This window comes from Fundulus heteroclitus, chromosome 10 (genome assembly GCF_011125445.2).
Source record: "Fundulus heteroclitus isolate FHET01 chromosome 10, MU-UCD_Fhet_4.1, whole genome shotgun sequence".
Lineage (NCBI taxonomy): Eukaryota > Metazoa > Chordata > Actinopteri > Cyprinodontiformes > Fundulidae > Fundulus > Fundulus heteroclitus.
This window is the reverse complement of record NC_046370.1, coordinates 9,630,505-9,657,084: the sequence shown is the minus strand read 5'-3', so window position 1 is coordinate 9,657,084 and position 26,580 is coordinate 9,630,505. Positions and strand designations below refer to the sequence as shown.

General features: G+C 40.1%; 1 protein-coding gene across 4 annotated transcripts in view; it reads right to left on the bottom strand.

Annotated features, from left to right (window-relative positions):
• LOC105928215 (cytohesin-1) overlaps positions 1-23,823 on the bottom strand; it is a 30,057-nt gene extending 6,234 nt beyond the window's left edge. The window contains exons 1-6 of one of the 4 annotated variants that reach the window (XM_036141973.1): positions 23,599-23,823; positions 9,332-9,414; positions 2,445-2,509; positions 2,079-2,145; positions 618-736; positions 252-445 (exon numbers count right to left, since the gene is read on the bottom strand). In XM_036141973.1, coding sequence (XP_035997866.1) covers positions 252-445; positions 618-736; positions 2,079-2,145; positions 2,445-2,509; positions 9,332-9,414; positions 23,599-23,689 — 619 coding nt within the window. In that variant the 5' untranslated portion in view covers positions 23,690-23,823. Of the gene's footprint in view, positions 1-251; positions 446-617; positions 737-2,078; positions 2,146-2,444; positions 2,510-9,331; positions 9,415-14,054; positions 14,130-16,271; positions 16,390-16,758; positions 16,933-23,598 lie in introns of those variants that run through there. The other 3 variants (XM_021317947.2, XM_036141972.1, XM_036141975.1) reach the window with 3 other exon arrangements.
• Between the last annotated feature and the right edge of the window lie 2,757 nt (positions 23,824-26,580).

Genomic DNA, 26,580 nt, shown 5'->3' with positions numbered 1-26,580 from the left:
GGCACGAGGAAGGAAGGATAGATGGATACAGGGAAGGAAGAAAAAGCAAAAGGCAAGAAAAAAAAAACAAGGAAGGACATGATTTGGACAATTGAAAAGCAGAATATAGTCATAAATACAACATTTTGTTTTCATTTCCACACTTTTCCACTGAGATAACATTCTATTCTTCCTCAGACTCTCCTGCACTAATCCTGTTCACAGCTTCTACGTCAGACATGGCGTCTGAACGCGCTCTCACACACACACACCGGTGCTCTGAAACACTCCGGGGTTGCAGTGGCAGTATCTCTGGGCGAACGCCTCCATCATGCGGTCGATCTTCTGGGCCTCGCCGGGCAGCCGGAAGCTCCACAGGAACTGCCTGAGCGCCTGGACCAGGTTCAGGTCCGAGAACTCGTGCAGCTCCAGGAACGCGTGCAGCACCTTGATGTTGAACTCGTCTCTGCACGCCACACATAATCCCACACAGACACACACCCACATGTCCACATCAGAGACGTGGCCAGCATGAGAAAGAGATCGGCGCTCCCGCAGAGCTGCTTGTGTAACATCATGCATCACGATTTTACTAATACGCATCAAAAAAGGCAGAGAAGACGGCAGGAAATGCTGACCTCTCCCCCAGATAGTCACCGATGGCCGTCTTATTAAGCCCCTCCCCCTTGTAGAGGAACTGTGCGATGTCTTCGCTGGTGTTCTTCAGCAGCGAGCTGTCTATCAGAAAGCGAATCCCCTGAGGGAGAAAGATTAAAACACACAACTCAGCCTGAGGATCTGAAGATGCGGACCATTTAAATACTAAAGTCGGCTACGTTCAATTGCGTAATTGGATGTCATTTTGCGTCACTTCTGAGAAACATATTGTGAAAGTTTCACCTAAAGGCGAAACACTTCATTACCATCAACGCTGTTTAAATGTGTTTTTAATTAACCCACTAAAAAACATCTTTTCACTCATTTTGTCAAAATAAAGGAAAGAAAAGTTAATTTCTCTAGTAATTCTGCTCAAAACTGAAAGTCAAGTGTTTTTTTTCTTTTCGTTTTGAGGATTACAGCTTACAGCTAATAAAAAGAAAATACATAAAATAAGTTTTTTAATATAGAAATATTGTGTTATGGCCCCTTTTTATTGAGTGGAAGACAGCAGACAGTGTCTGGCACCCACATAAACCCAGATGAAGTTATTGTCAAAGAAGCCGGCTGTTCACAGTGTGCCCTATTATAGCGTGTAAATAGAAAATTAAGTGGAAGGAAAAACTGAGATAGAAAAAGCAACAATGATAACCGCAGCCCTCGTCAGCTTTGGGTAGAGATTCACCAAAAAAAATGGACTTTAGCTGGACTGAGCAGTTTTAAGAGCTAATACAGACAGACGTGTCCAGGATATGATATATGATATTCCCCGGGTTAAACCAATTAAATCTTACTTCAGCTGAGGACAAAGGGGACTGGGCTGCTGCCAAGTGGTCCATGGTCACTTCTTTTCAGATTAAAGTACTTTGCATTTTATTTGGAGATCAAGGTTTGGAGGAAGAGTGGAGAGGCACAGAGCCCACCTTGCTTCAAGGCAACGTAATTTATAAAGCACTTTAAAAACAGCCGGCACTGACCAAAGAGATTAACACAATCATTCTTAAAATATATCACTGTGGTATCACTGTGCTTGATTGCCCGACCCAAACCCTCAGAGAATTATGAGAATATTGCAACAGGAAGGATTGTTGGTCTTCTGTAATAGTCTAATTTATTGAGTTCTCATTAGCTGTAAGCCTTTATAATAAAAAATGACAGCAAAAAATATGCAGCATCACTCCGTGTGTAATAAACCTATAAAAAGGAATTAGTTTCACTTTTGAATTAAATTAATGGAGCATAACTTTTTGATTTGACTTTTTTAAAAACAGAAGGATTCAAATGTATCCTGTATTTAAAGCTGACCAGACTCCATGTTGTCTGTACGACCATCATATCATGCAGATAAATAATTTCCTGAGTGGTGAAAAGTACAAAATAAAACTTAAAATGTCCATACTTTTTTGGTAAATAAAGACAGAAAGCGTGACTGATCCATTCACCTTTGTAGGGTCCATGTTGAACTTCTTTCGGCCTATGGCCATCTGTTTGTTCCTCTGCATGCTTTTCCTACAGGTAAACAAAAAAAAAAAAAAACAATCAAACCCACATTTTCAGTATAGTTATTCACTATTAACACAAATATCTGGTATTTAGCAATTCAGTGACATGGATTTAACCATTTTTGCCATGTTACGTTAAAGCAGGAAGATGCTGGATATAATCAGAACATCTTTTAAATCAATGATGTAAACAATCCTCCCACCAGGCCGCGGTTTGTGTCTCTATGAATATACCTGAAGTAAAACAAAAGGCAGAGCAGGGTGGTGCTGCCTACGCACAGATATGGGATAGGAGAGACACTTTACCTCTCTTCAGTCAGACCCAGGTTTTCAATCTCATTGGTCACCTCTGCTATCTCATCCTTCAGCCTCTGAGAGCAGACAGAGTAGAGGAGGAGGATTAAAACAATGGAACGGCAGGAAATGCCGCTCAGATTTCAACCCCCCCCCCCCCCCCCCCCCCCCAAAATTTTAATGAAACAGTCATCTCTGTGATACTTCAGCCATTTATTTGACCCCCTAGTGTTGCATTAATTTCACCGTCTGAGTAGATTGCACGTCTCTCGTTCATTTCAGCACATCACGACCAGCGCCTCCCACTCAAGTGACAACCCACTAAAACTCCCAAAAGTGCCGGCGTGATTCACGCCCGCCCTGACAGTCATTCCTCCTCTCAGCAGGAGTTTTTGTGCAACAGCTTCCCTCTGCGGCGAAGCCTCTCTGGGATCTTTAGCACCTGTTGTGGGGTAATCTCTCGCCATCTCTACCCCCTGTTTCCACTTCTTCTCTTCCCTGACCCAGATTGCTCGGTTTACCCCTCCCCGACACCCTCAAAGAGCCGTCTGGACGCCAAGGAGGACGCTGGGAGAACGTGGAGCTGCTCAGGCAAGTCAAACCGGCAGAAAAAAAAAAACACAGCGACACATTTTTCATTTAAAGATTTCAAACTCAATTTCCCATAGTTCCCAATTCTTTATGTGCATTTAAAAAAAAATTAAATATTAAATTTCACCATGAATTTATGGCTAACATTTCTGCAAAATTAAAAAATGGAACCTGGAAAGATGAGAAACGGGAAGAAAGGAACTAGGAAAGGACATGAAAGAAAAAAAGAAACCAGGAAAAAGAAAAAAACTAGGAAAGGACACGAAAGAAACAAGGAAAGAGAAAGAAACAAGGAAAGAGAAAGAAACAAGGAAAGAGAAAGAAATCAGGAAAAAGAAAGAAACCAGGAAAGAAAAAGAAACTAGGAAAGGCCATGAAAGAAAGAAAGAAAGAAAGAAAGAAAGAAAGAAAGAAAGAAAGAAAGAAAGAAAGAAAGAAAGAAAGAAAGAAAGAAAGAAAGAAACTAGGAAAGGCTATGAAAGAAAGAAAGAAAGAAAGAAACTAGGAAAGGCTATGAAAGAAAGAAAGAAAGAAAGAAACTAGGAAAGGCTATGAAAGAAAGAAAGAAAGAAAGAAAGAAAGAAAGAAAGAAAGAAAGAAAGAAAGAAAGAAAAAAGAAAGAAAAAAGAAAGAAAAAAGAAAGAAAGAACATATGGCAGGAAGAACAAAAAGGAAAGGAGGTAGAGTATAAGGAAAGAAAGAAAGAAGGATACAAGGATGGAAAGAATTAAGGACAGAGGAGAGGAAGGGAAACAGGGCAAGGAAGGACAGAAGAACGGAAAGAAGGAAAAGAGGTAAGGGCACAAGGAAAGATGGAAGAAAGGAAGTAAGGCTACGAGGGAGAAAGGGAGCATTTACACCAGGAATAAGAAAAGTAGGAGAAAATGATGGAAGGACAAGAAGCAAGAAAGGAAAGACATGAGTGAGGATTAAAAGAAAGGGAAAATAGAAAGAAGGGAGTAGAGAAAAAATAAAATGGCCCAAAGAATTGCTCAATATTTAGCCCTAGGATTAAAGTTTTAAAATGTATTTTTTGTTATTCATGCTTTTGCAGACGGCACAGGAACTCTGGGACCAGATGACTGCAGAACAGAAACAGAGGAAGAAGGAGAGGAAGTCTGCGGTCTCGTTTTAAAAACATGCATCTCTTCCACGGAGGGAAGCTGAGAACAACACAGCAGCATCTTTTTCATGCAGGCTATATGTGATTCTGTGTTTCCCAGAAACAAACAAACTATCTCCTCTGTCTGTATTACTGCAATATTTCATGGTTCAATTACCCATGTGTCCCTGAGGGGAACCCGGGCCGGTTTAAGCAGAACAAAATGACATTCATCAGCCTGCACAGCATCACCGCCTGAAGGCTGTACTGATCTTTGTGAAGGTAGGAAACCCCCATTTCCAGTCATTCATTTACACAGAACTTTGTTCTGGATCTACTGAGCAAATCTTTTTTTGTAGATCTGTTTGACTTTTGGTTTTGTCAAGTTTTGTTTTGTTGTAAAGCCCTTAATAATCAAGCTCCATCATATATCAGAGCTCTGATTACCCCGTATGTTCCTAACAGAGCACTTCGCTCTAAGACTGCAGGTCTGCTGGTGGTTCCTAGAGTCTCTAAAAGTAGAATGGGAGGCAGATCCTTTAGCTATCAGGCTCCTCTTCTGTGGAACCAACTCCCAGTTTTGGTCCGTGAGGCAGACACCCTGTCTACTTTTAAGACTAATCTTAAAACTTTCCTTTTTGACAAAACTTATAACTAGAGTGGCTTATGTTGTCCTGACCTATTCTCTCTAGGCTTAGGTTACTGGAGGACATAAGGGTCTGTTTTTATTTTTTTTACTGTTCTCCAATTTGCATTGTTTGTTGTTATTTTAACTTTTACCTTTATGTTCTCTCTGTCTTTTTTCTCTTCATAGCAGGTAAACGTTCTGTTAGCTGTGACATCATCCCAGGTTGCAGATCATCCACCATTACCATATAACAGAAAGGATTCCTAGATCACTGTGTGATTCTGTGCTTTTGTGTCTCTCTTTTCGTGTCTCTGCTCTATTTTCTTTAACCCTCAGTGGGTCGAGGCAGATGACCGTTCACACTGAGCCAGGTTCAGGTTCTGCTGGAGGTTTTCCTCCCTGTTAAAGGGGAGTTTTCCTCTCCACTGTCGCTTCATACATGCTCAGTATGAGGGATTGCTGCAAAACCATCAACAATGCAGACGACTCTCCCTGTGGCTCTACGCTCTTTCAGGAGGAGTGAATGCTGCTTGGAGAGACTTGATGCAAACTGCTGGGTTTCCTTAGAGAGGAAACTTTTTGACCAATCTGTCTGGATGAGTTGATTGAATTTGACTTTGTAAAGTACCTTGAGATGAAATGTGTTGTGAATTGGCCCTATATAAATAAAATTTAATTGAAGATTGATTCTGTCACTCTTTGGAATTTGAAAGACTTTTTAATCCCATATCCACACGCTTCATTTTTCTCCCCTAGTTGAAAACCACTGTTAGATTATAGATATATCTAATAAAATCCAGCAAAAGAATTATACCCCAGTCTGAAACTGAATCCATAATAGTCTGCAATCAAAACTTTGCTAAAATGGCTATATAAATAGAGATTAATAGAGAGAAACGTAGTAAAAGCTTTATTTATTACGCTTACATTTTATACTTTAATAAAATTCTAATTTTTGTTGTAGTTTCCTTTACCTCTGATCCTTTGTTTCCCTGTTAAGCACTATGAAATACCTTGTGTATAAATATTGATATACTAATAAACTTGCCTATTTATGGGTTTATAATTGCTGCACCATTAAACTCTTCTGTCTAAAAGGACACTAAAACTTTCCTCTACCCCAGAACTAATAGTCCGAGGTTACGTAAAATTTATGATCCTGCAGCTAATTAAGCGGGAAAACCAACAGGTTATTAAAAGATTACACAAAGCTCTTATCATTGGCTAAAGTGCCACAGCATAATAAATAAAAGGGCTAATATCTTCACATTTGTTCTTATTCAAACAAGTAAAAGGGGAAATAACATTTAATAAATAAATAAATAGGTATATGTATTCATATGATTTAAACATCTATGTTATTAAATCATTTATGTACGCTCTGTAATAATTTTGTCTTTTAGAATAAGAAAACCCAACAGAGACGGGTCTCTAAAAACAACTGCAATGCTAGCTTTCCTCACAATAAATAATGACAGCTAGATTGTCTGAGGTTTCAGGACAACTGATGGAGTCATGAATTCTGCTCTCCATCAGCAAATGCTGAAGATCTGGCCATGAGTTTGTGACATTAAGCTCAAGCACAGTTGCTTTTGGTTTATGCTGCGGTACAGCGATAAGCAAACCAGCACATCCAAGTTTGAATGACTCAAAACCAGAATGATGATTCTGGACTGTCCTAGTCAAAGCCTTGACTTATATCAAAACATACTTCAAAGGGCTAGGTTGGTTTGGATATCTCATTTCCCTTCAAAAATGAAAGAATGTGAAACTGCTGTTTTAAATAATTGTTTTAGGATCTGAAACATTTAAATGTGACTAAAAAAAAAATATCACATGAGTCTGTAAGGAGGCAAAGTAAAAGCAACATTGACTCTATAATGAGTTGACAAAAGCAGTGCTGCTAATTTGTTTAAAGACTGCAAAGGGAGGATAAAGAGGAGGTGAACTGTCCCTGCAGGGCCCCTATACACATGAGGGGATCCACCAACCCCCAAACAAAGAACACCATCCACTAGACTGTGTACAGTAACGCTCTGGTGATCTTACCCCTAACCACCCCCATCAACCCCACAAACACACACGCCTCCCCAGACACGCTGGTCTAGACATGAAGGTCCAGTTCTACTCAAGGACACCGGGAGGAGAGACGCTGTTGCAAACAAAGAGGGGGAAATGCAAACAGCTGTAACCGACTGGTTTGACATAAACCAGAGAATATTTGACTTCAGACAACAACAGAGTTTGTTTTTGAATTCAAATACGTCTGAAAAAGACAGGATACCCAAGGCATAATGGTACTTTGACTAACAATGTGTTAATAGTACATAGTTAGTGTAAATAAACCGCTAATATTCAGCTTAAAGTAATAAAATAGCCAGCGTTGGCAAAAACTGGTTGTGGATGAAGATAAAGTAAAGCTAAAACAGCTGAAAGAAAGATGAAATAGGATTTAGAACATATTTAATCGAGTAGCATCATCAATAGTTGTTTTAACGGACAGAGAAATATCGAATATATTCTTTATAAATAAATGGAAAAAAGCCATGCTGACTACAGCCCTATAAAACACCTAACCAGACAGCCAACAGAGGATATAGCAGTACTAACACGAATAACATGTAAAGGAGGTTCATTGTATAAATAACTCCCTGAATTTGGGATAAAAGGCCTGACTGGGGGAGACATGGACGCTATAAATATTCATGGTGGCAACAACCTCAGCAAATTATGTTTTAATTATACTTTCATTTCATGCACAAGGTTTTGTGAGAGTAGATAAGAGGTGGACGAGCCACCACCCTCTCATAAAACCCACCGCTTTCAGAAGGCAGACATGCTCTTTAATTTTAATATTAGCCTGAAATTTTAACATTTTAAAGTTTTTTTTTTTTTTTTATGATACCATCTGTTGGTTTTGCTGCCACAGACACAAATTAGATTTTGATCTACAAAGCTGCAGTTAGCGTTTAATACTTTCCATGGATCTACAAACGTTTTGCATTTCCTGATGGATTTTTTGTCCTTCACTCCAGCCATGGCTTTCTTCTTGCCGCTGTTCCATAAAGGTCAGCGCCCATATTCAAATAATCCTAAAACTAAAAGTAGCTCTTAGTGACGCCATTTTAAGGAAAAATCTTACAATTTCGTAAATTCTTAACACCGTAAGCCTTAAGGTTAAGGTGAAATTTTTTAGGAGTAGTGAGGAGGACTAGAAGCCAAGGAGAGTCTGAAGCAGGAAGATAGTGGAAACAGAGAGAGCTGATTGGCTGATCCACCACCTAAACAGTGCAGGAAATGAGCACATAAACTTCTTTAACAATCAAACAATTATTAAAACGTAGATAAGATAAACTTTATTACCGATTATTTACCATTGAGGGAAATAAATTAGTTCCGGCAGCCCAACAGGTTAAAGGCACAGCTCTAATAACATTTTATTGAGGATAAGTTAATAATATTTCTCCTATTGAATAAAAATTGGAGAAATGTACAAAGAATATAGTACAGTAGAATTGTTATCTAAAAAAAATTCTCTCAATAATAAACATTTTAGAAACAATGGAAAAAGTTGTAGAAAAATAAATACATAAATGCAACTCTAGACAGGATAAAGAGGCGTGTTGTTCATGATGATGGCAGCAGCCTAAAAATGGTCATCTAGTAATCAGCTTGTGTGATTTGAATTTCCACCTATCGGCACCTATTGACCCAGGCCAGGGACCAATTTATCTTTTAACACTCCTCTAGTCTCCGCCCAGAGCTGTGAAGCTCATTTTTTCCACCTTTTTTTACTCCACTTTATTTTGGTCGTTTTGCCAAATATGACAGCTGTAGTAAAATGACCTGTATGGCACGTAAACATAACGAGCAAATCAAAAATGGCGATGAGGATCTACATAAGGTGCTTTAAACATTTTTATGCGGTGTGAAAATGATTTAATTAGATTTTTATATTATAGTTTCATCATCATGTCACAGATTTTTTTAATCCAGTCTAATTGGTTAATTTCTGTCCTTTCATCACTAGGAGCGCATTTGGGTGTTTTTTATGAACCAATCAAAGCTCTTAAAAGGGCAGCTGGATCAGAGTAGGTTTACAAGTAAGGTAGTACTGGATTGTATTTAGGGGCATCAGAGTAAGAACGCAGGCCATATTTTCCAGATTTTAAAAAGCATGCATCATTTTCCTTCACGTTGTGCTGATCTATCATGTATAATTCACCCAAAAATAAAAGCAAACTGAAGATGGAGGTTTTAAAATCTTCATATTCACATTAACTGCCACTAAAACAGTGATGGTTCAGCTTTAGAAATATGCTATGAAATATTATCAAACCTCTTAAATTATTATTCATACATTCATTCATTGTACATAATGTTTTCGAAACACTGTAAAAACAACAAGAGCGGGCACACATGTCCAAGCAGAACCAAGTGAATCACAGATATCTCTATCGTTCTGTGACTAAGAAAGGCCTTGAAATTAAATCAGCGGAGCGTTTAAGAAGCTAATATAAGAAGTGAAAACAGAGGGAGCAGCTCACGAGGTACTAAAAGTCGTCGAGAGACTCTTACTTGTATGTCCTGCAGCAGCTCCTGTTTTCTGCGGCGGATGCTCTCCAGCTCCTGTCGCTCCTCTGGACTCAGGTCATCAGGCACTGAGGGCAGAAACACACACAGCACTCAGGCACAAAGATCAAATATTCCCTCATCGTACACACAATAAAATTACAGCACACACACACACACACACACACACACACTAATACAGCAGGAGAACGGAGACATGAGAGTCCCTCTGCTCAGGCTCCCTATGGCAACACAATCTTAGCTCCATCAGATTACGCCAGCCTTTAACACACAGATACCAGAGGGAAGATGGAATCGAGCTTATTTGCCCAATACAAGCAGGATCTCAGACATAAAGCTCAAATTATATCTTTTGACTACAATTGTAAAACACAGAGGGAGGAGTTTTCAACTGACCTCTTTGACAGTCTGAAAAAATTATTTAACGTAAGAAATGAACGTCTTTACTGTAGCAAGTTAAGTAGATACTTAGGTATTTGGAAAAGCAATAAAAGTCCAAAAAGCTACCAAAAAAACAAATATGGACCATCTTTTTAAAAGGTTATTGTGCAGCTTGTTATTCTACTGCAATTTGGTTTATGAAGCGACATACTTTGTTTTTAGTTAGAATTTTATAATTCAAATGTTACTGTCCAATAATCCCAAGCACTTTGGGTTTATATTGCGAGGGAAAGCAGGGAATGCTTTAAAAGAATAAGTGTTAAAGATTTTATTAGTGATTAAAGATGTATTGGTTTGCTCCCTGAGTCCAGATCGTGATAACATAACTTCTCATAACAGACAAATACTATTATTGGTATAAAATCTTTTCCCCCCCCAACAATAGAACAGTTTGGACACATAAAAAAAAGATCTTATACTGAAAAAGAGGTTTAGCGGCTGTTTTAGCACCTAGCCTCTGTGCCACATGACCTGCGCTCAGATATGCTCAGTCAGCATTCCTGGGAGAGGTCTGCAGCCAGCAGCTGAACCATTTGTCATTAAACTTCACAATACGTAAAGCAAAGGAGTACGTTTATAAAGCCGGAGAACAACATTTAAGTTTAGTACACATACAATGAACCATAACCGCATTGACCAGCGCTAGCAGCCGAACATGCGCTAGCAGCCGAACATGCTAGCGTTAGCCTAGCACGATCAGCAAACCTCTCTCATAGAAACGGCAGCAGGGGCGAGAAAGTTTGGGGTGAAGTCAGATACCTTTAGGAACAAATAATAACGGCATACAAATATCGGTAATTGGAAGCGGTAGAGTTGACCACAGTCAGCCCATCTCTACTTTTAATTTTTCTAAACATCTATCAAAAACACAAAAAGAGTGGATTAGTTCGCTGTTGTCTGAATATTACCCGAAGAGATGCACATTTTCAGCGGGGTAAAATACCAAAACAGAAAGCTCTAACAACAGGAGCGTCAACAAAATGAGTATGAAAAGCGAATTTCATACTAGACTTTATATTTCACCGTCTCTATTTAGCTAAAATTGCAACTGATCTTCCTCCCTGCAGGGAAAACACCCATGATTGTACAGGACCGAGTGTGTACTCTGATAGGACAGAAGCTCATGTCCCACAGACACAGAATATCTGCAGAGCGACGATAAAAAGACAAATCTATCAGAGACGGTCTTGTGGTTTTTCTCGAGAAATTTACGTAAGAAGGAAAGGAAGAAGGTCGGTAGCAGGTTGAAAAGTAAGATTGTGGCTTGGTGGCACATTTGCATTTTCTACAGAGACACAGTAACCACTATTTTCTTTATTTCAGAAGGTTGCGTTGTCAAAGTTCAAAATGGCTTCGTTTAAAAAATGCATTTCGCTTTAAGCCGGGAAAAGAACGTGCAGAACGAGCACAATTTGAGCGGAGTAACAAACAGTGAGTGAGGACAAATCAAGCTGTGCTGCTGCTGTCTGTCAGCCTCATTAGAGGAATCCTGCTGAGGGATTTAAATCAGTTCACATTGTTCATTTTATTCTGACTACATGACAATGTTGCCGAGGCAGAAACGGGCCACAAAGTGAGGAACAGCCTCCAATGTATGAAAAAGGGTCACTTTAGTACATCAGCTCCATTTCATAAATTGCATTAATTATAGGTTAACCTTCTAGGTCAGCCTAATCAGAATAAAACACGCAACAAATAACTTTGGCACCCTTAAAAACTTGCAGACAAAGCTGGAGTGACGACTCCTTGGGTGAGAAATGTGGATTTTTGTTCAGATATTTGTAGATATTTAAGGTCCATGGATACAAACAGCATTTAAGGCATTAATCACTACAGCTCTGGTAATCAGCTTTTTTTCCCCTGGCACCAGTTGGTAAAGCTCAGCTATCAACACCTCTGTGTTCAATATCTTGTATTAAATTAAGTTTGTCATCGTTATGCACAGGCTGGTTAATCCAATCAAGGCATACCAAGGGTTCAGTTTTCACTGGCTGTACGGAGAACAAAGTACAGCAACGCTTCAGCTACAGGCTGCTGCACACTACTGGTCAGCTGGCTGCAAGACAACTCCTTTAGGTTTCCCCCTGGCTTCCAAAGAAGGTTTTTGTTATCAAAACAGGGCCCGTCATTTCAGATTTTAAAAATATGTTCAGGTTACGCCTCTGGACATTCTTGACTATGACGAGATTTACTGTATATTCATGTTGCTTCCCCAGGAGCTGGCTTTTTAGATCTTGTGCATCACTTTTGTTTGTGTTTTATAACAAATTTGCTGCACAGAGCGCATCCATGTAAATGTTATAATCCGGTTTCTTTGCCTGGAGCCTAGAAAGACAACAGCAGAGGTCCGTTACTTACTACAACGCTATACTGGGTAAACGATTCACTTTTTATTTGACTGAACTCTTAACATCTTCAAATAGTAGCTATGATAAGCTAACCTAGACCCGGCTGCCCTTTAGAGTTTGGAGTTTGTTCAAGTTTGTAAAATCTTCAGAGTACATCGAAGTTTTTGCCTCTCAGGAAGATGAAAACCGTAAAGGGTGTAACTTCTATTCTCATACTAGTATTAAATGACTCCAACTCATAGTGTTTAAGTATTTTGATGTTGAATTCAAATGTTTATCTTGCAACTTAGAGTGGTTTGCCCTCTTGACCAAGTCTCGAAAAGCGGATTCTCATCTCGAGAGGCTTCCTGGTTAAATAAAGATGATTCAAAATAAAAGCAAATAAAGCTCTGAGCTGCATGACTGTTGTGAGTAGCCAACAATCGGTGGCATTATTACTGAAGGTTAACATGCCGTCATGCTGGCCCATCCCCAGGTGTTGACAGTCTGAGCTATAATAATCAGCCCTGTGTGATTAAAAGAGGAAATAAATGCTATGTGAACACCATGAATGCGTTTCACTTACTCTGTGTCTATGTGCATGGTGTTTGAGGTGTAAAATAATAAGTAATCATAAACTTGTGTTTTTGCAGCTCTGGAGCTAGTTCAGCTATTTTCTTACCTTTTTTTACACTGAAATCTGTAGTGATCAACCGTTTCTGGTTGATGGAAACCAGATCAACATATCACAAATGTGCAGAGTCATTTATATTGTAATATTGGTAATATATGGTCAAGATCGAGACAATTCTCTGAAAACTTAACTGTGTTGTGCTAATGTTTTTTTCTGACTGTGTCCTCTGGGTCTGCCATGTCTGTTGCAAACCTAATTTCCTTTGAGGATATTAATAAAGCTGAAATGAACTGAACTGCTATAAAAACCTGATGCAGACGTTGCTTTCCGTGATCTCTAATAAACACACAGAGTCTTGACCCACCACTGCCTTCAGTACAGATACATCTAGTGCAAACACCCCCCCCCAGTGAAGGAATAACTCAACTTGTGTATCCCCTCATTAACCAGAGAGGTTTAAGCAGACCAGAGAGGCTTCATCATTAACCTGAAGACCAGAATAACACGCCGTTGCAGAAACAGAGGTAGTGAAACTGGCATTTACGCACTTCCTCAGCCGATTTTTCGCGAGAGGAAATAAGTTGGGTTGTTTGCGACAGTTCGTCGAGCACAGTCCTTTCCTCCTTTTCCCAAACCACAGACACGTCGTACACAACATGTGTTTTTTTAAAGCTCTAGCCAGCTGCTCCACACGGTACCAAGTTTGCCACCGTTCTGCTACTGACACACTGCAAAAACAGAACTAAAAATAAGTAAAATTTCCTTGAAATTAGTGTATTTGTCCCTGATTTGAGCAGGTAAATTAGATTATCTGCCAATGGAATGAGTATTTTTACCCCTAAAATAAGATAATTAGATATAATGCACTTGAAATAAGTAGACGGAGATGAATTGTTCCTATTTTAAGTGCAAAAATCTTATTCCATTGGCAAATGATCTTATTTACCTGCTCAAATAAAGTACAAATACACTCATTTCAAGAAAAAATGACTTATTTTTAGTTCTGTTTATGCAGTGCAGGACCGTTTGTTGGAAATCAGCTCCCTGGATACGTTGCCCTCCGTCCTCCTCGCCTGCCTTGGTTAGTGAGTTACGCTTCGCATCCTTTGAAATGTGCACAGTAATCAATCTGCTGTAACTGTACGTTAAACTGAGGTTTCCTGCTTTCACAGGAAGACGTGACAACTAGCGCACGCACACACACCGACTCATCCTGATTCAAGTTTCTGCACAAAACCTCTCATGCAGAAGTTAAGATGACGCACCGAACACCTACACATTTGTGTCACAATCTTGATGCTCGTACCAGCAAAAGGCTCGGCTTCTTCCCCGCTGCTCTCGCCGAACAACCAGTTCAGCCCAAAAAAAGAAAAAAAATCCCCAAAAAAAAGCCTTAAGGACGGTGCTTAGTCATCAGTTCAAACATAAAGCGGCTAGTTTCTCTCCGTCTGGTCAGCGCAGGGATAAAATCGGTCCAGAACAAGTTTGCGAATCCCAGACCCGTGGTCCTTCTGTCCAGTCCCTCTGCCACTCTAATCTCTTCATTACAGCAGAGAGGAGAGGAAAGAGAGCCCGCCTGTAGCTAAATGAGGACAAACCTTTTTTTTTTTTTTAAGTGTGTCTGTGAGGGAGAAAAACCCTTGAACTCTCATCTCTCTCCCTCCTCCTGCCCATCCCGTCTCCTCCCTGCTCCCTCCCTTCATCCATCCATCAAGGAGCGAAGCGTCAATTACAAGCTCCCCCCCACCCCCTTTTTGGCTCGATGGAAAAGAAGGCTTTGTGTCTTTAAAACAACCCGCGGTAAAGAGACAAGTTAGGTACACACACTGGATGTTTTTTGTTTTTACCTCATCACGTATGTTTGCTCGCATTAAAAAACATGACCAGAGACCCAAGGCCAGGCTGTTTGTTTGTGACAAGAAAAAAAACAAAAACATCTGTAGCCTCAGAGAGGGAAACATCCTCTGTTCACAAGGCAATAATTGTCCTTTCTGGATTTTAACAAGGGCATAATTGTACATTTTAGAGTTCCCTGGCCTGAGGATAACTGGCTCAGCAGATTGATGTAATCCTGCCCCGATTACTGCTCGCATTCAGGCAACCTTAAGGCTTAAAAGTCCAGGAAGTAAGAAGCGGGGAAAAAAAGAAAGCAAAGAACACGGGAGAACAAATATTAGCCTGAACACGGGAAATAAAAACATCCTAATGTAACCAAGAGAGAACGCGAGGAAGCTTTAAGAGTGTAGGGAGCGGCCTTGGGGTGAAAAACTGGACGTGAACCAATCAGCTGGCCAGAGTCCGACTTGAGACAATTTCCTTTGATCAATTCTGAATAAATACCCCCCCCATCCATTAAATGCATCTATCCATCGTCTGTAACCCGCTTGTCCACGTAGGGTCGAGGAGCCGGGTACGCCCTGGACGGGGCAACACAGAGGACAAGCAACCGTGCACACAAACACTCGCAGTATTTTTAACGACCTGGTGAGACAAGTTCGTGGTTGATGTAAGCAGCAAGAAAGCACAAGACTTCCAGGCGATAACAGGAAGGCCGGACGTAGAACCGCAGAGCTAGCTGAGCTAACGTAGAGTTAGCTCAGCTAGCTGCAACTCTTCAAATTGCTAACACAAGATGCTAAGGGGGAGGATTTTTAATACTTTGCTTATATTTTCTTACATTATAGTTCATAAATGACAAAATGGGTTTCAACTTGTTAAAACTTTTAAAAGCTTAAAATAAAATAAAGCAGATGTGAATTAAGCCACACCCCTCTCAGTGAATCAAGTTCATTTCAAATTCAGTTTGGAAAGAGCGATTCAAGAGCCTTTCACGAAACAAACCTTTTGCCAAAAATCTGGGGGGGGAACGTCCTTTTCACGTCAAAGAAAACCCTTGAATATGTTCTTTAAAATACATATTTTGAATATTAAATAATAGCATATATGTCACTACCTCCGAATCTGTAGCTGCTGGCTTTGCTTTACCATTAAAAACTGCTTTTTATTTGTTTAGAGGATTCACGCTGATCATGTAAACATACCCAGAATGCTCTTTTTTTTTTCATTCCTTTTAGTGTTGAAGTTTTAACTGAACAAAACGGAGATCTTTACAAAAAAAAAACATTCATTCAAGTTTATAAGTAGTATCTATATTGATATTCTATATTGATATTGCATATATATCAAATACAATTAATCCCTGTTGCATTTTTATTATGCTGATGGGTATTTCTAAGTTTTATTTTGAATGAACTTGCATGATCCTTCTACAATAAGAAAGTTATTTTATCTTTCTTGGGTGAAATTGCTTCGATGTGTCGCCATTAAAGTGGCCAGATACTGTAAAATCTAATGTGGAAACTGCGTGGAAAATCTAAAATGTTCATGGAGTTTATTCCTCAACCCAAACACAGATTCTACCACCTTCCCCTGAACACATGGTGCAAGTGCAGCTCAGTTTTTAACAGGAAACACCGGTGCACAGCTGAGCCGGTTGGCTGATTTATAATCTAAAACTCATTACTGTTTGGTCTACTTGTCTGGACTGGGCTCTCCGCGGCTTCCTTTTGCAGATCGGATCCAACTCTCTGGGTCCAGGTCAGGAAACAGAGAGCACAAAAGTACATCCAGTCAAGTCAACTGAGTATTTTTAGGACAATCCGACTAATAAATGGGCGCATTGATTGGATTCAGAGACACGGGCTGCTGCACAATAAGTTCAGGACCCCCATGGGGGCTGGCCTCAATCCAGATAATAATAATAATGCATCCCTTGTGTAAGTCCATAAAGGGCTGCCAAAGAGCATTAACACATGAGCCAGATGGGGACTTGTTGCGTTGGCAGGAAACTGAGAGCTAAAACACGCCCGACGATGTGACATTAGGTCGCAGAGAGGAGAGAGCGTGCGTTACCCCCAGACGTAAAGTTCAACTAGTTTAAACCAGCTAACCAGTTTAGCCTCCCGGGTTAGCGACACGTTAAAACCAATAAACCGTGTCTGGAAACTCACCAACTCCGTCTTCTGACTTCAACACCATTGTTGGGCGTCGTTGCTCACGGTTTCTTGCGTGAGGAGGTTTTATTTAGTCACTCTTTGGAACAAGTTTTCGGGTCAAAGGGGTCGCCTCTGTCAGCGCTGCGTAACCGTTAGGCTGGCAGTTAGTGACAACTGCTGCCCGGAGAGGAGCAGCCGGTGTGCGAGACACGGCAGGGGGCGGAGCCTCGAACGGCGACAGCCAATCAGAGAGCAGTTTACGAACCTCTGCGTCTTCTCTGACCCCCCATAGGGCCGTGTCTTTTTGTTTCACAGCGCCCTGTAAAAGTATTCTTACCTCTAGGAAGTTCTTCATATTTTGTACCTTTAAAGTGGCAAACTTACGTTTAACTTCATTGGAATTGATAGCTTACAGCTGCTCCCACTACACAAACATCTTTTCTCTGATACTAATAAATAAAATCAAGTGAAACCAGCTGTCTTCAGAGGAAACTTGGTAAATTGTAAATACGGCTGTCCTGGGAAGGCATCAGAAGTTTATTGGAGAACATTCAGAAATTATTGCAGATTTTGAGGCATTTTAAGTAAAAACCTGATTCACTCAGCTTCTAAACTGAAATTGAGGGATCGTTGCATCCTTCAACCAAATTACAAGACTAAAGAAATGACCAAATCAACACAGAAAAAGTTTTTCATAGTCAACTTATTCCCCTGACTTAAGAAAACCTTTAGGATGACCTAAAGGTAAGGGAGCGTAATAGGCAACCCAAGAAGTTCAAAGATTCCCGTTTGTCTGCTCCAAACTTTTAAAATTGTATTGAAGAAGACTGTATGCTTACTTCATGGTAAAATGGGTTAGTAGTATAAAGCATTAACATCAAGAGTTCTTCCAAGGGTTTCAACAGAGACTGTTTTTAAAACATATATATGTCCAAACATGGACATTTGTGCTCAAATGGCTAAATTATACTTGATTTTTAAAAGAATTTCCAGTGTGAGAATATACTACTGTAAAAAGGTTGATTTGCATGAATGCTTTTAACACATCTTTAACAGGGTCAACAATAAAAAATATATATATATATATATATAACTGAACAGCATAAAATCCATATAGCTTTATATAAATTTGTACTTTTTTTTCTTCTAAACTAGGTGACAATAACACCTCAAAGACTGATAGTGCATTTTCCTGCTCTAGTTTGTGGTTCAGTAACTCTCTGTTTTCTCTGCGGTAGATGTGTTTTCATAAAAAGCAAGAAATCAAAGCACCTAAAGATGTGCATGATTTCCATCATTGCTCAAGTTTTTGTATTGGGGGAGGTTTTATTTTTAAAAGAGACATGTTATTGAGGTAACCTTGTATAAGTTCTTCAAGCTTTCTAAAGATTTTTCAGAATGTCTCTTTTGGACTTTGGCTGCTTTCTTTTTAACTCATTCTCTGTTTAACACTTTCACCTCATAAAGAAAGTCAACAACCTAAACATTTCGGACTCCTTGGATGCAAAATGTGAAGTATTTAGGTGTAGCTAAAAATGTTTTTCTCAGTATTGCGTTTCTGTATTATTTACTTATGAGTGTGGCATATGCATGGCTTTGCCTGCATGATAAAAAAAAAACTACTTAAAGCACCTTTTGGGCTGTGTATTTGTGTAACTTTTGATAAGCTGTATGAGCACATACCTGGCAGACAAATTGCTGTTTCCACATTTAAGCAGAAAGAGGAAGCAGGGCCCCGCAAGAAATACATAAAAAAGGAAATTGAAATTACAGCCCCACCTGCTGAACAGTGGAGGCATACTGAAACACATTAGTTAGGGGAAGCTGGTGTGCTATCAGAGATGGACCATTTGGGAGCAAGCAAAAAAAAAAAAAAAGGAAGGGAGAGGAGAGGGTGTAGCGAAGGACAGAGGAAAAAGAGGGCAAGGGATTGCAGCTGTGTGATTGAATCACTGCTTTATTCAGAGGCTGGACCTGCCAAAAAACAGGATATGGTCAGGCGTGGTGAGAAAAAGCTGCTGAATTTCACAGTTTAATCAGACAGCCTACAGTGATTTGAACAACTGTTCATGAGTTTTGACCTTTTTTTCCCCATCTTGTCATTCTGCTACAAATCTTAATGTATTTTGTTAAGATCTTAGTATTAGATTAGCACAAATAAATGCATAACAGCGAACTGAAAGGAAAACAGTTCATATTAAAGACAGGGCAGTCTTTAGTGGGCAGGTCTTCAGCTTTACATATCCAGATACCACCATTTTTGCCATTTTTCTCAGCTCAAACTCAGGCAGATTGGATGGGCAGTATCTGTGAAAAGTGATTTTCTTTTTGGAACTTGCCAACAATTTCCAGTTAAATGCAGGTCTGGGCATCTAAGCCACAGCACTGTAGCTCTGGCTGTATGTTCGGGGTCATTTTTCCCTCTAGAAGGTAAATCAACATCTGAGTCTCAAGTATTTTTGCTGCGTATGAAGGGTTGTCTTCAAGGATTACCCAGTGTTTGTTTCCATTCATCTTTCCTTCAAAACTAACCAGCTTCCCTGTCATCGCTAAAGACAAACATCCCCACAGCATGATGCAGCCACCACCATATTTCACCATGAGAATGGTGTGACATGCAGTGCTATTTTTTTTTACCTCCAATCATAACGATTTGCATCTATGGTGGCTCAAAAGCTCGGTTTTGGTCTCATCTGACCAGAGGCCCTTTTATCACATGTTTGCATGATGTTTTTGGCTTTCCCTTAATAGTGACCTTCTGCTATCCAGAGTACATTATACAACTTAATGTTCTCAGGTCAACATTTTCTGCCACCTGAGCTGTGGGTCTCTGCAGCTCTCCCAGAGTCACTATGGGTTTCTTGTGTTGTTCAGGTTGGTACATGGGGGTTTAGATTATCCCCGTGAGCAACACGAAGGGGGAATCTCTTATCCATCCAAGAACCAATGCAGACACAAACAAAGCTGTGTGCACACTCACCCGAGGGCCATTAGATTTGCTTATTACCCCAACATTCCTGTTTTTGGACGGCCGGAGGAAAGCGGAGTACTTTAAGGAAATCGACTCATGCACAGGGGAGAACAAACCTCAGAAAGCAAAACTCGTTCCAGCTTGTGAAGCAGCAGAAAACATGAGATTTAAAAAGGAAAGATCTACTCGTGGGGACAGATCGACTTTGAGCCGTTTTGTTGAATTTGCTTTAATATTTTTTTTCTTTCATTTTGGTTATTTTATGCCAGGTCTACATTTCCTATGTGTTGTTCTTTTAAGTTTTAGTTTTGTTGATGTTGTGGCTGACATGTGTCACTTCAGTTGTTGCTAATCATTGTGAATCCTATTTTCAATTGTTTTATTCAGCTTAACTTTATCCCCCCCTTTGTTCTAAAATGAGGAACCTTAGTCATCAATAACTTTATCTTTCAATGTATTACTTATTTTGCTAGTTTTGCTTTCTTTCTGGTCTTTTTGTGTGTTTGTATGAATTTTAATTATCTTTTTGTTATCATATAACTTGACTTATTCTTGTTTCTTATATGCTGTGCTCCTCATGTACATGTTTTATACAACATTTTTGGGCTAAACCACCTCAGCGTCCAGGCCCACTTAATGCCGGTGCAGTGATTTAAACTTTTTTGGTTTTCTGTTTGAGAATTTAGATGTTTTGTTTTTATCTGGAAGTTTCTTTTTTGCCTCATTAAAAAAAAATTTTATGGAAATATCTCCAATTTTACAAGGTAAACTAAAGGAAGTTTGATGAGTTTTTAATGATCCTCACAATTTTTGATGCCATTACATCTTCCCGTCTTCAAATATTAATTTCAGAAAAAAAAAAATAATAACAATGGAGCTGTTGTGTACAACCACCACCTTAATCTGTGAGTAACCATTACATTTATTAGCCATACAGATCGAGTTTACTTTTACAACAATGGGAAACACATTTGAATTTCTTAAACCTTTCTCTAATCAACCCATGGTCAGAAATTATACATACAGACTGAAGGAATGGGCAAGGATCTTCCATATTTCTCACTGGGTGGATCTTCTTTTGGGAAGAAAAAAAAAAGCATTCTACATTTAGATGTTATTGTTTACTGGCACTGTTCTGGATTTTAGGCGTAGTCCAATTTTTATGTTGATTATCATTGATACTTAGAGCATTCTAGACATTTGATACCTTCCCTGTTGTCTCCATTGTAAAACCAGCTATGCTGTGTTTTTCGGTTAATTGTTCTGTTGGAATATCCAATTGTGTTCAAGTTTTGATCGAAAGGAAAGGACGTTCAGGAACAATCCAGGAACCACCAAGGCTCAAGCTGATCAGACAAGCGCCAGCAGACAGGTCTCCCTGTCCACAGTGAAGCTTAACACCAACTGAGAGGGTAATGACCAGGGAAGGAGCCCCTGCTCCATAATTTGCCCCCTCATGCTTGCCTGAACTTAGCTGCTGTCCGTGTGGACAAACCAGATTCCTTCCAGAGAACCGTAATATGATGAGACAAGACAAAAATTACGCTATTTGTCAACAAGACACATGTTTGAAGGAGTCAAAGGTTTTCAAAACTAAGAACAGTGTGCCAGCTGTCAGGAATGGTGGTGGCAGCATCATGCCGTCGTACTCTTGCATTGCATACTGTGCAGAGACGTGATAAAAGACGAGCTTAAAGTTCTTTAACTTCACCTCAAATCAGCTGCTAGGTCGTAGAAGTTCAGACAGAACTGGGTCTTCCTGCAGGGCAATGATCCCAAATACAGATCAAGGCTTGCATTTATTTGGATAAATCATTCTTAAGTTTCTGGAATGGCAATGATAGAAACCTTATTGAAAATGTATTAACTATGCTGAAAAGCTCTCTCCCGGTGAATGCTGGAGATAGGCACCAGCAACCCCCGTGACCCCATCAGGGATTAAGCGGGTCAGAAAATGGATGGATGGAAAAGCTAAGTCCATGGTAGGAAACCAACAATTTAAAATAAACTCTACCATTCACAATAAGAAGAGTGGTCTAATATTCAGTCAGAATCCTCCCAGAATGCCTGTATTTTTCTACAAAAACTGTGCTGTTTCTCTGCAACTTGCTAAAGGACATTTAACCAAATGTTAGTGGGGGTGTACGTATAATTATGTGCATAATTAAGGCCCCGTGTGGATTGCACAAAACTCATACTAAAAATCAAATATGGCACCCAGATCCTGTCTTTAAATATTATTGGAGCTACATACTGTGTTATCAGGCCATTTCAAAGAAAGGTGTGTTCCAACTATCGAGAGATCAAACTTAAACTTAAAAATATGGGTCTCGTCCTGACCGTGTGATAGTGGTCCAGAGCTTAACGTGGAAGTCACAGGAGTTTGGTTGTTTTGTGAATCTGGAGACGGGGTCATGACCATGTCTCCCGTGGTGTGTGGGGGGGGTGCAGGTGGAGTACCAGGGTTCCCTGGGGGGATGCTTTTCTCCTGTCGCTGATCCTGTTTGTGATGTTCACAGACAGATTCACAAGTCAAAGTCTTGGAGAGGAGGGTGTCTGATTTGGAAACCACAGGGTCTCATCCTTGATTTCTGTGGACAATGCATCCGGGGGGGAGCCAGGTAATAAAGCTGCTGCTGATTTCCAATTAAGATGGGTCTTGAACGCCTCCGGACACACCTCTTTAGGAGGCAGATCCAGAACTGCAAAAACGGAACTAAAAATAAGTAAAATTTTCTTAAAATTAGTGCATCTGTCCTTGATTTGAGCAGGTAAATAAGATGATTTGCCAATAGAATAAGATTTGTGCACTTAAAATAGGAACAATTCATCTCCATTATCTTATTTCAAGTGCAAGATGTCTAATTATCTTAATTTAGGGGTCAAAATACTAATTCCATTGGCAAATGATCATATTTACCTGCTCGGATCAAGGACAAAAACACTATGTTTAAGAACATTTTGCTTATTTTTAGATCTGTTTTTGCAGTGTGTATGTGCCTTCTGGTCTGGGAACAACTTACTTTGGAGCATTTACCTTTCATCCCAACGTGGTTGTGAATAAATGGAGGGGATTACGCCTCCCTTTGGTGGTTTCATGGATACATCCCACTGGGTTTCCTCTACAACCTGATCTCAAATAAGCTGTAGAAATGGAATTGAAAGCCAAAAATTTAAATTTGCCACGTATGCTGATAATCACTGCATTTAATCTCCTGCCTGGAACTGTATTTTTGCTAATAAGTTCTTTGGGAAAGTATGGCCCTGTGGAGGTAATGGTTGCCCAAACCTATAAATGGCTTGTCTGAGAATATTCCTTTGTTGCCTCAGTTTTAAGGCTCGGGACAATAAAATAAAGAACAAACGGGAGAGAAAAGAGTCGGCTCAGCTACACTGTATTCACAAAAAAAAAAAAAAAACTGTCAGGCAAATCAAATTAACCTGTATGAGTGCCTGCCGAGCTCCTTTCAGCGTGTAAATAATTGCTTTTGAATGAGCACGTCCGCCCCTCGTGAAAGCACCTGCGCTGGAGGGGAGAGCAGTGGGCAGAAACGGAGATTATGTCACTTCGGCACCCACCGGAGAGGAGGATCCTGGACCAGAATGTGATGGGAGTGCGTCATGTTCTCGAATCAAGCCCACCATCACACACACACATGTACACACATACACACATACACTGACTCATGTGTGTACGTGAACATAGAGACATACAGAGAGCTCTGTGATAACTCACAATCTCCACAGCAACTAAGCACCGGAGCCACTTTATCTCATTGTTTCTTTTACATCCCCTAAGCAACCACGCGGTAACACATGTGATATCCTCTCGGTCATTAACATCACATCGCAACAGCAGGTGATAAGGCTACAAAAGTGCTCACCTGAGGCTGCAGCAGCAGGTGCTCCGGCTCGTACAGTGGGGCAGAGAAAAGCTTGGAAGCTGGACGCACACAGCTCACTCACAGTCCCCATCACAGCGCGGTGATCAGTCCGGGGGTCGGTGACAAAACAAGAAGCCTCGGGTTAACAGCAACCTCCTCCCTGCATCTCTTCCCTTTCCCTCCCTTTGAATGTTTTTCAGTGAAAAGCTTCCTGAGAATCTGTGTTTTTTATTTTCTCCTCCCGAACGCCACCAGAGTCTGACCAACTCTCAGAAAAAAAAAAAACTCTCCCACTCCACTCCCTCTCTCTCTCTTTCTCTCGCTCTCCTCCCTCCTCGCTTGTTGCTCACACACTTGACCTCCCTCCTGAGCTGCTCTCCTCCACACCAAAAATATACGACACGCTCGCTCTCTCCCAAGCATGTCTCCCAACTTGAAGAAGTCCAAGTTAGCGTTAATGGACGCCCACCTCCCACCCCGTTCTTGTGTTACTTTGACCAGTTGTTAAAAAAAGTATTCTTGGTGGCGATGACAAATGCGAACACACACATGCACCTCGCAGCATCCCGTTTCACACCTCCACACAATGCATCAGAGCCCAGTTAAGTTTAGTCAGAGCTGAGCAAACATGCCATCATAGGAGCCAGAAATACAGTGCCTCGCAAAAGTACGCATCAAACTGCGAAACGGAGGGGAAGAAACGACAGTCGCTTTTCGAAAGATTGTAAAATTCGAACGCACAGCACGACCTGACAAGCATGGTGGCGGTAGCATCATGCTGTGGGGCTGTTTTCCTACCAGTGGTTTTTACAGTTTTTATTTTAGAAAGACGTGGCTATCCACCTAAACTGACCGGCCAGGCGAGGAGAATGTTGCAAAAAAGAATCAGCCGAGAGGCCCGTGGCTACTCTGGAGGAGCTGCAGAGATCCGCCGCTAAGGTGCAGGAATCTGTTGATGGGATAACATGCATTGCAGAAACCTGTCCTCCAAGTGAGAGTGGAAAGAAGAGACTTATTGCTGAGAGACAAGATGCTTTTCTTCTGCAGGGAGATGGAAGATGGAGCATAAAACACCAAGAGACCAGGATGGAGGACAACAAGTCTAAACACACATCCAGAGCTACAAAGGAATGGCCTAGATCAAAGCATATTCATGTGAAAGGATGGCCTAGTTAAAGTCCAGGCCTGGATCCAATACAGAACCTGAAGCACACTGCAAAAACAGAACTAAAATAAGTTTTTTTTTTTCTTGAAACGAGTGTATATGTACTTTATTTGAGCAGGTAAATAAGGTAATTTGCCAATAGGATAAGATTTTTGCACTTAAAATAGGAACAACTCATCTCCATCATCTTATTTCAAGTGCATTATATCTAATTATCTTATTTTAGGGGTAAAAATGCTCTTTCCATCGGCAGATAATCTTATTTACCTGTTCAAATCAGGGACAAAGGCACTAATTACAAGAAAATTTTACTTATTTTTAGTTCTGTTTTTTCAGTGCAAGACATGAAAATGTATGCATAGATGCACTTCCTCCAATCTGACAGAGCTTGAGGCATCTCGCAAAGAAAACTATGCAAAAATTCTCAAGATCTGCAAAGCTGTTAGAGATAAAAGACTTGCTGCTGTAACTGCAGCGAAAGGTTCTTCTACACAGCAACGAATCAGGACTGAAAACAAACGCACCTGAGTCATTTTGGATTTCCACATTTAGCCCCTTAGATTAATTTCTCTCATCTAAGAGAAATTGTGAAATTTTGTAGACGTGACCAAATCGGTTGTTCATCAACAATATTAGTGATCTCTTGGTATATTTTAGCCCCATTCTCAGCCGCCATCTTTAATATGGACGGTGGTGGAGGGACTTTCTTCATATTTGTGTGTATATACAGTCATATTCGATCAATTAGAACTGTATTGAAAGGTTGATTTATTTCAGTAACTCTATTCACTAAGTGAACACACATTATAAAGATTAATTACTTACACACAAACTGATGTTTTCCTGCGTTAAACCAATAAAAACTATTTTAAATACAGAAACATGGGCTTAATGGAAACAATGTTTAATATGACTCAAAGGTTATTTTCAAAAGGTACTTTTAATCTGACAAACGAGCCTCAACGGAACGCAAATTCTAATTTATTTGATACGACTGAAAAGTCACAGGAATGTTCTTTGATATAATTTTTTTTCATTTCTGACTATAATTTTTACTAAGTTCATCCAGCAACTTTTGCCGTACCTTCCACATGTTCCTTGGCCGCGGCTTATGCGCCAACAACCCTCGCAGGTGATCAGGACGTCATTGTACATAGTTAATTTGCTTGATTAAGAGCCTAACACTCGAAATCTTGCCTGGGTGCCAAATCATGGTGCAGTGGAGGCGTCGGCATTGGAGTCCTGCAGAGTGCATGCCAAATGTAACCCAGATCTACTCGTTTTTTTAATGTGTTTTCTCTCCAAAGATCTAGACCTGCTTATCATCCTTTAAAAACTGGATATTACTCCATAGGCCCACAGGCTTTCTGAAGGTCTTTACAGATTTTAGCTTGAGCCGGACGACTTCAAATGATTCCAAGAAGGTTACAGGAAAATACTTTTGGTGTCTGCTTCTCTGGGTGAGTTCCCTCTGTTTTTATCAGCTCATTTTAAAAGCTTATTGGAAATTAAATACAGTAATGGATACCAAAAGTGTTTTTTTTTTGCTGGTTGGTTTAGGCACAGTTCAAGATTACAGATGATGATTTGTGCTGGAAAGGATTCAAGAATCTAAATAAAAATGTGTGCATTTAGAGAAAAATGTTTAGCACCTTTCCACCTCTGCTTGTATTTTTGTGGAAATTAGGGTTTTTACTTAGTTTGCCCAGGACAAAACTTTTGTAGTAGTTTGCAAGTTGGTTCAAAGAAATACAGGCATGGGAAAACTTTCATCACAGCTGCTCAAAGTAGTCGTTTACTTTTTGACCTTTCCAGGA